The 13,416-nt window shown below is 40.6% G+C and overlaps 1 protein-coding gene and 1 long non-coding RNA gene across 4 annotated transcripts in view; one reads left to right on the top strand and one right to left on the bottom strand.

Annotated features, from left to right (window-relative positions):
* LOC127650383 (NACHT, LRR and PYD domains-containing protein 12-like) overlaps positions 1–13,416 on the bottom strand; it is a 294,503-nt gene that overhangs the window by 211,863 nt on the left and 69,224 nt on the right. The window contains exons 4-5 of the mRNA XM_052135780.1: positions 6,886–7,002; positions 6,669–6,785 (exon numbers count right to left, since the gene is read on the bottom strand). Coding sequence (XP_051991740.1) covers positions 6,669–6,785; positions 6,886–7,002 — 234 coding nt within the window. The remainder of the gene's footprint in view (positions 1–6,668; positions 6,786–6,885; positions 7,003–13,416) is intronic.
* The window catches only part of LOC127650485 (uncharacterized), a 240,457-nt gene that overhangs the window by 169,181 nt on the left and 57,860 nt on the right, over positions 1–13,416 (top strand). The window lies entirely within an intron of this gene.

Here is a 13,416-nt window from a genome sequence, read left to right on the forward strand (position 1 = left end):
AGTCTGATGTTTTCTGAATTTTTTCATACTTTAGAGACTGATATAATATTTTTGTATTTAGTTAGTGTAGGATATTGCAGTGAATGTATAGTGTGTTGTTTACGGAAAATCGCATTCACAATGCAAGTTACGGTCATATTCCCTGTTGTTTTTGTACTTTTATATTGAAATTCTTGTTTAGTTCCCTGTTAGTTTTTGTAGTCCTTTGCAGTTTCATTTTATGATTGGTTTTCCCCTGACTTTTTCTCATTCCCTGATTGTTTCCCCAGGTGTTCCTTGTTTTTTCCATGTGTATTTAAGCCCTTGTTTCCCCCAGTTAATTTGTCAGTTCTTGCATGTTTTGTTATGCTCTGTTCTAGGTTCCCTGTGTTTTGATTTACGTGTTTATTTTAATAAAGCTGCATATACATCCTAATTCCTCGCCTGCTTCATCACAGTATATCATCAGGTTTTACGAATATTCCCTTTTAATATTACCAGAGACTATTAAGCAGAGATGGGTCGCTTCATCCCTTGGGCCCACCACCCATGGGAGAAACCGCAGGAGTCAGATGCGCTGCTATATGGGTGGCAGTGAAGGCCAGGGGTCTTGACTTGATCAACTTGAGTTGTCTGTGTATATGCACCAGCAGTAGTCAACATTCTTGGAGACCCTGAATGGAGTCCTGAATAGGGCCCCAGTAGGGGACTCCATAGTGATGCTGGGTGATTTCAACACACACGTGGGACAACTGGAGAAGTGTGATTGGGGGGAACTGCCTCCCTGATCTGAACCCAAGTGGAGGAACCCGTAGTCGGGGTGGGGAAGGGGTGCGGATCGGTGGGCTGGGGATCTCATCGCTACTTTTTGCAAATGATGTGGTCTTCATGTAATCATCGGTCCGTGACCTTCAGCTCTCACTGGATCACTTGGCAGTCGAGTGTGAAGTGGCTGGGATGAGGATTAGCACCTCTAAATCTGAGGCCATGGTTCTCAGCAGGAATCCGATGGAGTGCGTACTCTGGGTAGGGAAGGAGGTATTGCCCCAATTGAAGGAGTTAAAGTACCTTGGGTCTTGTTCACGAGTGAGGGGACAATGGAGCGGGAGGTTGGCCGGAGAATTGGGGCAGCGGGGGCGGTATTGCATTCGCTCTATCACACCGTTGTCACGAAAACAGAGTTGAGACGGAAGGCAAAGGTGGCAGGCTTCTCCCTTAGAGATAGAGTGATGAGCTCAGTCACCTGTGAGGAGCTCGGAGTAGAGCTGCTGCTCCTTTGCATTGAAAGGAGCCAGTTGAGGTGGTTTGGGGATCTGATAAGGATGCCCCTGGGGTGCCTCCCTAGGGAGGTGTTGCAGGTAAGTCCAGCTGGGAAGAGGCCTCGGGGAAGAACCAGGACTAGGTTTTTAGACTCAAGACTAGGAGATTACATCTCCACATTGGCCTGGGAACGCCTCGGGGTCCCCCAGTCAGAGCTGGTTAATGTGGCTCGGGATAGGGAAGTTTGGGGCCCCCTGCTGGAGCTGCTGCCCCTGCGACCCGACTTTGGATAAGCGGTTGAAGATGGATAGATGGATGGATGGGCCGCTTCTATTAAAATGAAAGGTAGTGATGTTTCATTCACAAACTAGTCTGTCTTGTCGAATTAATCTTTTAATTAAATGTGGCTCAGCGGTTAAGGCTCTGGGTTACTGATCAGAAGGTCGTGGGTTCAAGCCCCAACACCACCAAGACACCACTGTTGGGCCCTTGAGCAAGGCCCTTGAACCTATCTGCTCCAGGGGCGCTGTATCATGGCTGACCCTGCACTCTGACCCCAGCTTAGCTGGGATATGTGAAAAATAAATAATTTCACCATGTATATGCAGAAATGTATGTATAATGTGTGACAATTGGTCAAATTAAATTAAATTAAATTAAATTAAATGAAACGTTCTAGTTCACCTAAATACACAATTCATATTTATAGTTCACTGATGTCTCTCCCTTTCTCCCAATGAGTTCTACTGTTTTTCATGCCTGTAAAGACTGACTATAGCACAAGCTAATAGCATTCGAGTGCACGCTGTGAAGGAGCATTGCATTGGCTTATAGGTATACACAAAACATAATCCCCATTTTATGAATATCAAAAAAAAATATTGAGGACCATAGAGGTAAAAGGACATAAATTACAGATTAAAATAATAACTTTATTAGCTCCTTTCAGCAATCCAGCACAAAGTGCTTCACAAAACATAAAAACAAAACACACTCAGTAAAACACAAGGTTAAAACTAAAACGTACAATGTAGTTAAATCAAGTTAATACAAATTAGTTTCTAAACGAGATCTAAAAACAGATTTAATGTCCCTGGACAGGCTGCTCCATAATTGTGTGGCTTTGGTGCAGAGTGTGAGATATTTAGACTTTTCTTGATCTTTATTTGTTTAGTAATAATTAAGCCCAGCATTACACAAAATATGGGGAAATTAAAGCCCAAAGTATACTTCGATTTTTAAGTAAATGCTCAGAGTCTGCCTACAGCTGAACGCGAGTCTGTCAAAGTACACTCCAATTGATGGTGTGCATACACAGGCATTTGGCGCATGTGCGCTATGACTGTTATAAAACACAGGACTATTTCTCTTCAAGAATTTAGACACATAAAGATGTCTTTATACTCCTTCAGACTCCAGTTACACAAATACAGGTATCTCCTGACCTCTTCGCACACACGCTCTTGATGTGCAAATCCACTGTTGTCATTTTTACCTTTGTCTCCTTTTATTTACTGGCAATTACATCTTCTTCTAGCATTTTTTGGTGACACAAAAGGCTCAAATGAGAGTATTGCCACCATGTGGACAAAGTTATTCATGTAAATACTTCAACGCGCATGCGCAGTTCAAAGACGCACAGTTAGAAAAATCAGGCTGCGTGCATACAGTGCTCAAGCACTCTGCTGATGACGAAATTTGCATCACGTGTCCTGTACGTGCGTTAGGCTGTACATACACACTGAGCGTTTGTGTCAAAATCTAAGTAAACTTTAGGCATAAGACTTTACATTTGTGGTGCCAAATGTTATGGTGTTTAAACTCTATTTTAAAATGTCTTTGTACTTTTGTAGCCATGCAAATTCCATTTGTTTTCCTTTGTGTTTTTTAAAGACTCACTTTAGCATGAGATAGCATTCGAGAGCGGGCTGTGATGGAGCATATCATGGTTGGATCCACTGAGTGAATACACCCATTCAACTGAACAAGTCAGTCATTTTGTTTGTGTCATGAAAAAACTTGAATGTACAGGAATTGTTGAATGAATGAATCAGTCATCATGAACGATGATCAGCTGAATAAGAGGAGCTGCATGTCGTTCGTTCATATTGTCAATCTTGTTCAACAAGAAAAGGAGCTTGATGAATTATGATAAAAAATGAGTGATGACCACACATTACAATGACATACGAACGTAATTGAAACTCTATTATTTTTAGGCTAGTATTGTTATCCTTAATTTGAATAGCTTGATAAAAACTTTGTGTTTAGCAGTTCACAGTATGATAGATATGCTTTGTTATCATTTGTGGGGAAAGACTTTTGATGCTTTAACACTCTGCAGTGCTGAAGTCTCTTAGTAGAATTTTAATGAAGGATAATTCAACTTGCTCTGTTTGAGAATGAATGCTTTTGGTTCAATGCGTTTACTTAAAAGATGGTCATTTTATGCCATTTGCATTCACAAAGACGTAACTTGAAGATATGCTCACTAACTGAATCAATGAACGAATCTGAACAAATCGTTTTGGTGAACAGAATCAAAATAGTTGAATCACTGAAATGAATCAAAATCACCACTACTAACGAATGGGAAAAATTGGAATGCCCAACGGCCATGGATGTAGAAATGAGGTCCTGCCTTACAGGTAAAAGTGACAATCACCTTTAAGAAACAGACATTGTCTGTCAATCAACTTGAGATCGTGCATGCATATTAGCTAAACAAGCTGGTAAAATTGCATTAATTTAGCATGAGCTGAGGTAAAGAAGCACAATTTAACAACCAGTGTTATCAGATTTTACTGCTGGTTTGAAATATGTTCTTTTAGTGTAATCTTGACCAACAGTTTAAGAGATTTCAGTCTTTCCCCATTCAAGTAAATAGGAACTGCACTTTTAAGCTGCTTGTTTACACAGAAAATAGCTGCATGTATTGAGTTATGTTAATGTTTTACTTGAATCCATTTGTGTTTGGGCAAATGTATTTATTAATTAATTGATTTTTTTTGGTTAAGGAAACTATGACAGGGGATTTTTAGTTCCCTGTTTAAATGGTAAAAGTTGGTGGTTTATGTGTTATTGTGCAAGATGGATATAAAGGAGGATATTTGCTAGTGTTGAATGTTTTATGTTGAGATTCAGAAGAGTTACTTTTATGTTGACATTTTGGGGGTTACCATTTTGGTGAAACATTTTTAAAAATGGGGATTCATTTGGATTACTTTGGCAAATGCATGGGGGTATATGACGGGGACTGGGGGGCGTCCACTGAGTAAGGACAGGTTTAGGAGGCCAGGGAGGTGGCCACAGGGCAAGGACCGGTTTGGGTGGCCTGGGAGTGTCCACTGGGGAAGCTGACGGAGCTGTGTGATGCGGGGCCAAGGAGGACTTCTGAGGTGGAGCAGTCGAAGACTTGGGTGGCGGCACCGAAGGAGGCGTAGGCAGGGCCGCAGGAGACCCTGGGGGCGGAGCCGAGGGAGGCGATGGCGTAGAAGGCTCAGAAGGCGGAGCTGAGGGGAGGCTTTGGAGGCAGAGCTGAGGGAGCCACTGGAGGCGGAGTCGGGAAAGGCTCAGGAGGCGGAGCCGAGGGAGGCTGAGGGAGGCTCAGGAGGCGGAGCCGAGGGAGGAGGCGCCGTAGGAGGCTCTAGAGCCGGAGACCTGGAAGGCTCTGCAGGTGAAGCCGAGGGAGGTGGTGCCGTAGTATGCTCTAGAGGCGGAGCCCTAGAAGGCTCTGGAGTCTCGGGGGGCAGAGCCGTAGGAGGCTCGGGAGGCAGAGCCATAGGAGGCTCTGGAGGCGGAGCCGTAGGAGGCTCGAGAGGCGGAGCCGTAGGAGGCTCGAGAGGCGGAGCCCTGGAAGGCTCGAGAGGCGGAGCCCTGGAAGGCTCGAGATGTTCAAGAGGCGGAGCCCTGGGTGGCTCGAGATGTTCAAGAGGCGGAGCCCTGGAAGGCTCGGGAGGCTTGAGAGGCGGAGCCCTGGGTGGCTCGAGAGACTTGAGAGGCGGAGCCCTGGGAGGCTCGAGAAGAGGAGCCCTGGAAGACTTGAGAGGCGGAGCCCTGGGAGGCTCGAGAAGAGGAGCCCTGGAAGACTCGAGAGGAGGAGCCCTGGAAGACTCAAGAGGAGGAGTCCTGGGAGACTCGAGAGGCGGAGCCCTGGAAGGCTAGGGAGGCTCGAGAGGCGGAGCCGTAGGAGGCTCGGGGGGCGCTGGCTCTTGGACGGGCACGGCCACTGGCGCTGGCTCTTGGACGGTCATGGCTACTGGCTCTGGCTCAGGGACGGTCGAGGCTACAGGCGCTGGCTCAGGGATGGTCGAGGCTACAGGCGCTGGGACGGTCAAGACCACTGGCTCTGGCTCAGGGACGGTCGAGGCTACAGGCGCTGGCTCAGGGATGGTCGAGGCTACAGGCGCTGGCTCACTGATGTCTGAGGCTACAGGCACTGGCTGGTTGACCGTGGCTGACGCGGGCTCTGGCTCGCAGACCGTGGCAGGCGTGGGCTCTGGATCGCAGACCGTGGTGGGCTCTGGCTCGCAGACCGTGGCAGGCGTGGGCTCTGGCTCGCAGAACGTGGCAGGTGTGAGCTGGGGAGCGGAAGCCTTTCTTCTCCTCCTCCTCCTGGCGGACGAAGTTGGCCGCGCTGGCTCGCAGACCATGGCAGGTGCGGAGAACCCAGGGGCGGGAGCCGGAATCAAGAGAGGTGGTTCCCCGCCAGCGAGTTCCTCCACGACGAGACTCACATACTCCTGCCAGGGGTGAACTCCGGGTTCCGGCGCTTCCCTACGCCGGCAGGTTGGTAGACTGAGCCAGTAGATGGTCTTCAGGGAAGCGTCATCGAACCCGGTGTGGATGGCAATAGTGGAGAAGAGGTAGGTGTACTCGCGGATCGATAGATCCGCCTGGGCCAGTTCCGTGAAGCAAGCTGCTAGATCCATTTGTGGTCGGTCGTTCTGTAATGACGCGCAGACGGAGGCAGAGGCAGATGAGGGTTTTGGATCTATGTGCGGTTTTATTTAACAAGAATGGAAATAAACAGACATGAACAACAGAAACTACCACGATGGGCAAAAGAGGGAACATGAACATTCAACGAACGACCAGGAGTGGAGAACAAACAGGGTTTAAATACACAGTAACATGATTATACAAATGACAAACAGGTGCGAACAATGACATAATGGAACATGGTGACGGTGACACGGAAAACACGGGGCAGACAACCAGGGATCGTAACATGGTGATGGTGACACGGAAAACACGGGGCAGACAACCAGGGATCGTAACAAATGTTACCTCACATAACATATTTGAGCTGAGATTACACATTTAATCACATTAAAACATGTGAAATCACAGTCCACAATCAAGTTCAGCCAAATATTTTTTGTGTGCATTATATTATATCATAATACTATCTTGACAAATCTGTTTACCTCAGACCAGTTGATGTGTCTTCACCCTTCAATTTTAATGGCTCATCCACAGACTGGTCACTCTTCATGGACACACAGCTGGGCTCCGGTGAGTCTGATCTCTTCATATGGAGTTGACTTTAACAGAATAAAGACAAGAGTTGATATAACTGATTTACTTTAACATAGAAATAATCTACTGTATCTCTATCTATCTTGACATTTATTTATGTTTTACCTCAGACCAGTTGATGTGTCTTCAGCCTTAAACTTTAATGGCTCATCCATAGACCGGTCACTCTTCATAGACACACAGCTGGACTCCGGTGAGTCTGATCTCTTCATATGCAGTTGCCTTTAACAGTATAGAGACAAGAGTTGACATACAGTAGATTATCTCTATGTTAAAGAAAATCAACTATTTCTATCTATCTTGACAAAAATGTTGTAGATTCGACCATTTAAACTTTTGTTCAGTGCTGCTCTTCTTGTAAACAATGACGCACCTCCTGACTCCTCCTCCACGTGACGTGACCTTACCAATGACCTTGCGTCATCCCTCTCATGAACGCATGTCACAGAGAGGTACAGAAGTGAACATTTGTAGTTAAAAAGTATACAAATATAATTTTGTTTCTAAAGTTTTTTTTAAAAAGTACCCAAATGCAATCGTGTCATTTTAGAAGACATTAATTTAATCATTGGAGTCATATAGATGACATTTATGCTGACTGTCTGTGATTTTTGGAGCTTCAAAAGAAAAATTGCCATTCACTTGCATTTTAAGGACCTTCCGAGCTGAGATATTTTTCTTTTTTTTTTTTCAAATGTGTTCTGGTTAAGAAAGAAAGTCATAGACATTTGATACATCATGAGGGTGAGTAAATAATGAGAGAATTTTCATTTTTGGGTGAACTATCCCTTTAAACCTTGTTTACTTGTAACTAGGGTTACATTTTAAATTTCAGTTAATCTAGATTAATTTTAATCCTGTTGCTTCATTACTTAAAACTCCAATTTAAATCTCAGTCAGGAATCACCTTTAAACTTGCAGTTGAGGTGGTTTAAATAAAATATCTGGACCTACAATTAAAGATGAATGACTGGGTAAGCAAACAGTGGATGTGCAGTCAGCCAATTAAAATGATACAGTGCAATCCACTTATTTCTCCTGCAGGTTAAGAAATCTACATGGTTCTGCACAAGTTAGCCATTCGACAGCATTTGGATCGATTGCATCAGAAATTAATTTCGTCCCCCAAACCAACAGTATTATTAAGTCAAAGTTTAAACATATAAAGTCTCAACAACACAAACTTTTTGGCCAGATCAGTTGTTAAAATGTACTTTCCCGGCCAATATATCTTAAATGTTGAATTAAACTGATTCGTTCATTGACAATTTCTGGAGATTACATCTAGCCTGGAGTTGGCGACAAATGAGTCAATCATGAGTGAGTCAGAATCAAACCTGTTAAAGAGTGGTGTGTCTCTACAGACCTATTTTATTGCTTATTTAAATTTTCTGCATATTTAAAAGTTGAATTAAGTAATATTGAAAAACAAAACAGTACATTATTTGAAAGCTATAAAATCACATGCTTCGATAGATGAAAGCAGTTTTATAACCAAAATGTGACAGCTGACATACTGTATTTCCATAATTCATGTGATGAGTGATTAGCTGGCCTGAAATTTTCTCACACTGGCCCTGTTTTTAAGCCATGCATATTATTTAGTTATTGCAGATTTGCATTAAATTTAGTGTTTGAATATGAGTATTTACATGCTATGCAGTGTGAGAAATATCATGTTTATAAATTGTGTTTTCTTTCTGCATTTACTCTGAAGAGTGAGATATTCAGTGACTTTTTGTGTATGTATTTAGCTGTTGTTGATGTGTTTTGTTTTTTATTGGCAGGAGCAGTGCAGATCTCTTCTTGGTACCATGTAAGCAGTGTGGAACAGAGACACAACCTCAGATAATGCACCTGTAAGGATCTGTAGATGAATACGACTCAATGGACAGAGAAGCACGAGCACAAAGCTCTTAAAGCTCAAGCTCTCAAACTCACAGCTTTGCAAGAATCGGTGAGAAACAAAGCGTGAGAAAAGGAAACCATTTAAATTTGGCACATAATTCTACATCACCACCCTTGAATTTACTATAGTAACACTAACTGTACTGGCAGAAATTGATTGATAATAAATATTATCATATCATTACTTCAACTATTACATTTGTCATACATTAGTTGGGTGGAGTGACGGAATGTAATAATTTTTTTACAACTCTTAAATATTTATATTTTGTATTTATTGTTTTTACATGTGTTTAGAGTAGGTCTACTGTTTATAATTACAAAAATGCTATAGTTTGTTTTAAAGAAATCATGTTACATCTGACCATGACAGTGAAGAAGATCCATGCCTTCAAATACCTCTGTTAAAAACCATGTGTTTATTATGGTCTTATTACAAATTCCACCGTTAAAACTCTACAAAATTAATTGTCAAAAAGGCAAATGTAAAATATATTAACAGTATCACTTTTGTTATTATTTTCATTTGCATTATACAGGCCTCCATCTGCACAAGGTCAAAAAGGGGGTGTTTCCACTGAGGACAATCGAAACTCACAAACAGACTCTTGAAGAATTGAAAAAGATTTCACTGGTGTCCCTGTATGGAGTAAATAGAGATTGTGTTCATGAGAAAATTTCTCATTTCCGGACTGTACAAGGGTTTCCTCCAGATTTTATGCATGACCTGTTTGAAGGCATCATACCAACAGAGTTAAGTCTATGAATAAAGTTCCTGATTTCCAAAAGGTACTTTACATTAGAAGATCTCAATGCCATCAAGTAATTGCCATCTGCTCGCCAAGCATCACTTCTTGGAGCAATATCCTGAAATGATTTGGCGATTTGGGCCGCTGACTGATTTTTGGACCATTCGCTTTGAAGTAAAGCACAAATTCTGGTCACCAACAATCATGCCACAGTCCAAATCACTGAGATCACATTTTTCCCCATTCTGATGGTTGATGTGAACATTAACTGAAGCTCCTGACCCGTATCTGCATGATTTTATGAACTGCTGCCTCACGATTGGCTGATTAGATAATCGCATGGATAATTGTTGGTGCCAGATGGGCTGGTTTGCGTATTTCTGGGATTTTCACACACAACATTCTGAAAATTTAAGTTTGCCAAAAACAAACAACATCCGGTGAGGGTCAGTTCTGCAGATGGAAACACCTTGTTGATGAGAGAGGTCAACAGAAATTGACCACACTGTTTCAAACTGACAAAGTCTACGGTAACTCTGATAACAGCTTTGTAAAATTGTAGTGAAAAGAATATTATCTCAGAATGCTATTCTTAGATGCAGGTTGGTGCCGTTCTGGCGGCATGAGGGGGATCTACACAATATTACGCAGGTGGTTTATGTATATTAAAACAACATTAAAAATCACATGAAAGACAGATGAAAGAGAGTACCTGCATCCTGGAGATGAAATCTCCATCTCTGAATTTTTATGTGTCATCCATGAATCATTCAGTCTTCAAAAGTCAGAGATAGTGATTCACACACCTGATCTAAAAAGACAAATTGTCAGAGACTTCTACCATGAGGCCTTCATTAAATATCATTTGAAATGTATTTGAATGTAGTGCTTGTGGGAACAGATTTATAGATTTACTCGAGCAGTTCAGTGCTGTTATAAATGTTGTTTGCAATTTGCTCCAAATACAGAAGAAATCAATGTTTCTTCAAACTCAATACAAATAATTAAATACCCTCCGTTTTAGTTCAGATGCTAATGATATTACTGTGTGTAACTGATTGTAGTACACAACAATACAAGCCAATAATATTCAAACTATAAAAAAGTTCAAAGAAAAGTTCAAGACTTGAATAAGCGGTCAAGTATCATGTAAACAGACACTATTTCAGTTTCAGCTCATCAAATATTATTTAATTTTATATAAACTGCACATATTACGTGGATCTACATTAATATTGTGGTTTTGGATAACTCAAATATAAATAAGTAAAATAATCTAGATTATATTGGATTAAAATTCATGTTTACAGAAATGTTTGTCCTCCATGATTCTGCAGCAGTGACAGAGAATCACTAAACGTGCAACTTTATTATTTACACCATTAAAATAATGTTTTTTAAATAACTGTAAAGAGACAAACATTGTCAACAACAAAAATATCACTAATATCAAATATATAGGCACATATATATATAGGATTTAACACAGTGTTGCCGTTCTCAACAAACAATAAAGAGAATAAATGAGTAATTTTCAGTAAGTGATGTTTCCCAACAGTGTGCAAAACGGTTTCAGATGCATATGCCAAACAAATAGAGAAATACGATATCCAAATGTTGAGAGACTTTATCTGGATATAAATTAATAATGAGGAAGTCACCTGCGCCTCACCTTGATCCAAATGTTACTAGATCGGCTACAAGTTCTCAAAATCTTCAGAGTTTTCCATCAAGTGCACTTAAATCCTTGCATAAGTGACAATAATCATTACTAGTAAACTCTTTGAAGCTCAGTTTTCGTCGAGAAAATAATCTTCTTATTCTGGCGAAAACACAATTTGTCTCACACGTTCATGTGATCGCGTCAGCAGATTCAGTTCTGTTTTGTTTTGTTGAGATTTTCGATCATGTGAGAAACGTCAGTATTTTTGGATAGGGGTAAAAATCTTTAAATTGCTCTCACTCGTTACCTGCACCTCTCTTGCGATCTTAAATCCTGTTTAAATATTTGTTAAGGGCTTATACATTTCTTAATCTTTAAACAAGTGTTTTATTTGTCTTTTAAAGGATTAAAAGTTCCAGTCCAATATGGTTCTATCTTGTAGCAGCAAAGATCATCTGATCATCATAGAGCGTCATTTATACAAGCTCAACAAGATTATTTACCAGCTATTACACAATCACTCATTTGATTGGCTATCGACTGTTGGCATTTTCTCTTTTTACTTAGATTCAATGTTTTTTTTATATACAATTTTGTAAAAAATTTACAACAAGTGGTGGTGACATACAGCAAAACTAAACATATTATTTTCTACTAAACTGCTTTTTGTGTTAATATCTGGGAGATCAGCGCAGCATTATATAGACAAATACAACAAAAATAGAGGTGGAGTGGCACAAACAAACACATAAATACATGTCAGTGATTTTGCAAACCACAAACACATTGCAAACAAATATGTTTAATGTTTTAAACGCTGTGATACACATTGAGATCAGATCAAATTAAAATAATACAGATTAACCCTTCTGCAGTATCATTCATTTACAGGTTACAGCAGATTAAGTAAACTGTAATATTTAGTTCAGTATTTATCACAGATCAAGTTATACAACATAACTAATTACCAGATGAATAGTTATCAATCGATCACACGTGAATCATCAAAAACGTACATAATACACTACAAATATGGTTAAAACATAAAGAAATCCAATAACATTTACTTTTTGGTCATGTACTAATACTTTGAACACCACATGAACAAAACTGTTCATCCACACACTAAAGTTCTCCGTAAAACACTACACACACACACACACACACACACACACACACACACACACACAGTTGTGTTTCCATGTTTTATGGGGACTTTCCATAGACATAATGGTTTTTATACTGTACAAACTTTATATTCTATCCCCTAAACCTAACCCTACCCCTAAACCTAACCCTCACAGAAAACTTTCTGCATTTTTACATTTTCAAAAAAACATAATTTAGTATGATTTATAAGCTGTTTTCCTCATGGGGACCGACAAAATGTCCCCACAAGGTCAAAAATTTCGGGTTTTACTATCCTTATGGGGACATTTGGTCCCCACAAAGTGATAAATACACGCTCACACACACACACACACACACACACACACACACACACACACACACACATATATATATATATATATATAACCGGCCCTGCTCGCCCCACTCCTGCATGGGAGGCGGGTGCGTTAACAAGGAGGCTAATTATAATGAATAATAGGTTAGTTGCTAGTGCACCTGTTGAGGTTAGTAAAGTGAGGTTTACTCACCAGCTGGCTCCCGTTACATATATACTATACTATAATACTATGTATAAGGAATTGCAAATAAATCTTATCAAAATAAATGTCCTACAGTAAAAAATCTCTTATTGGGAGCCTTTTATACTTAAATGAGGAGTATGAACTTAAAAGATGTAGTAGCTCTAAACAAAATGAATATGTTTCTGTAAGGGTCTGTAATTATTCATTATGAAGGTAGGTGGGTTGAATGCTAATCCATCATGGGGCTCCGATAAGAACCGTGAAGGAGACAGAGAAATGTTAAACTCTTTTAATGAAGGCTTTGAATGCACAAAGTACGTTACACAGCAGTTGGCATCACAGAGGCTTTGAGTAGTGCACAGAGATATCTAGCACATGATCACAAATGTGATATCATTCGGGGCATTAAATGTGAAATTAAGTGTGGTCTTTCTGAAATAAACAGATATACATCAGTGTATATCTGATAACAAACGTGAACAACAACTTGGATGTTAAAACACAAATGTTTCGTGAGCACTTGAACATACACTCATTAAAAAATCTTGTTTCACTCCAATCTCTGTCTTTAATACTTTTCTGATGCAACTGAAACTTTGTAATGCAGCACTTCTCATGTTACTGTCTCCTTAAGATGAATCACTTATGTGGTATCCTTCCTCAT

Source organism: Xyrauchen texanus, chromosome 10, assembly GCF_025860055.1.
Source record: "Xyrauchen texanus isolate HMW12.3.18 chromosome 10, RBS_HiC_50CHRs, whole genome shotgun sequence".
Lineage (NCBI taxonomy): Eukaryota > Metazoa > Chordata > Actinopteri > Cypriniformes > Catostomidae > Xyrauchen > Xyrauchen texanus.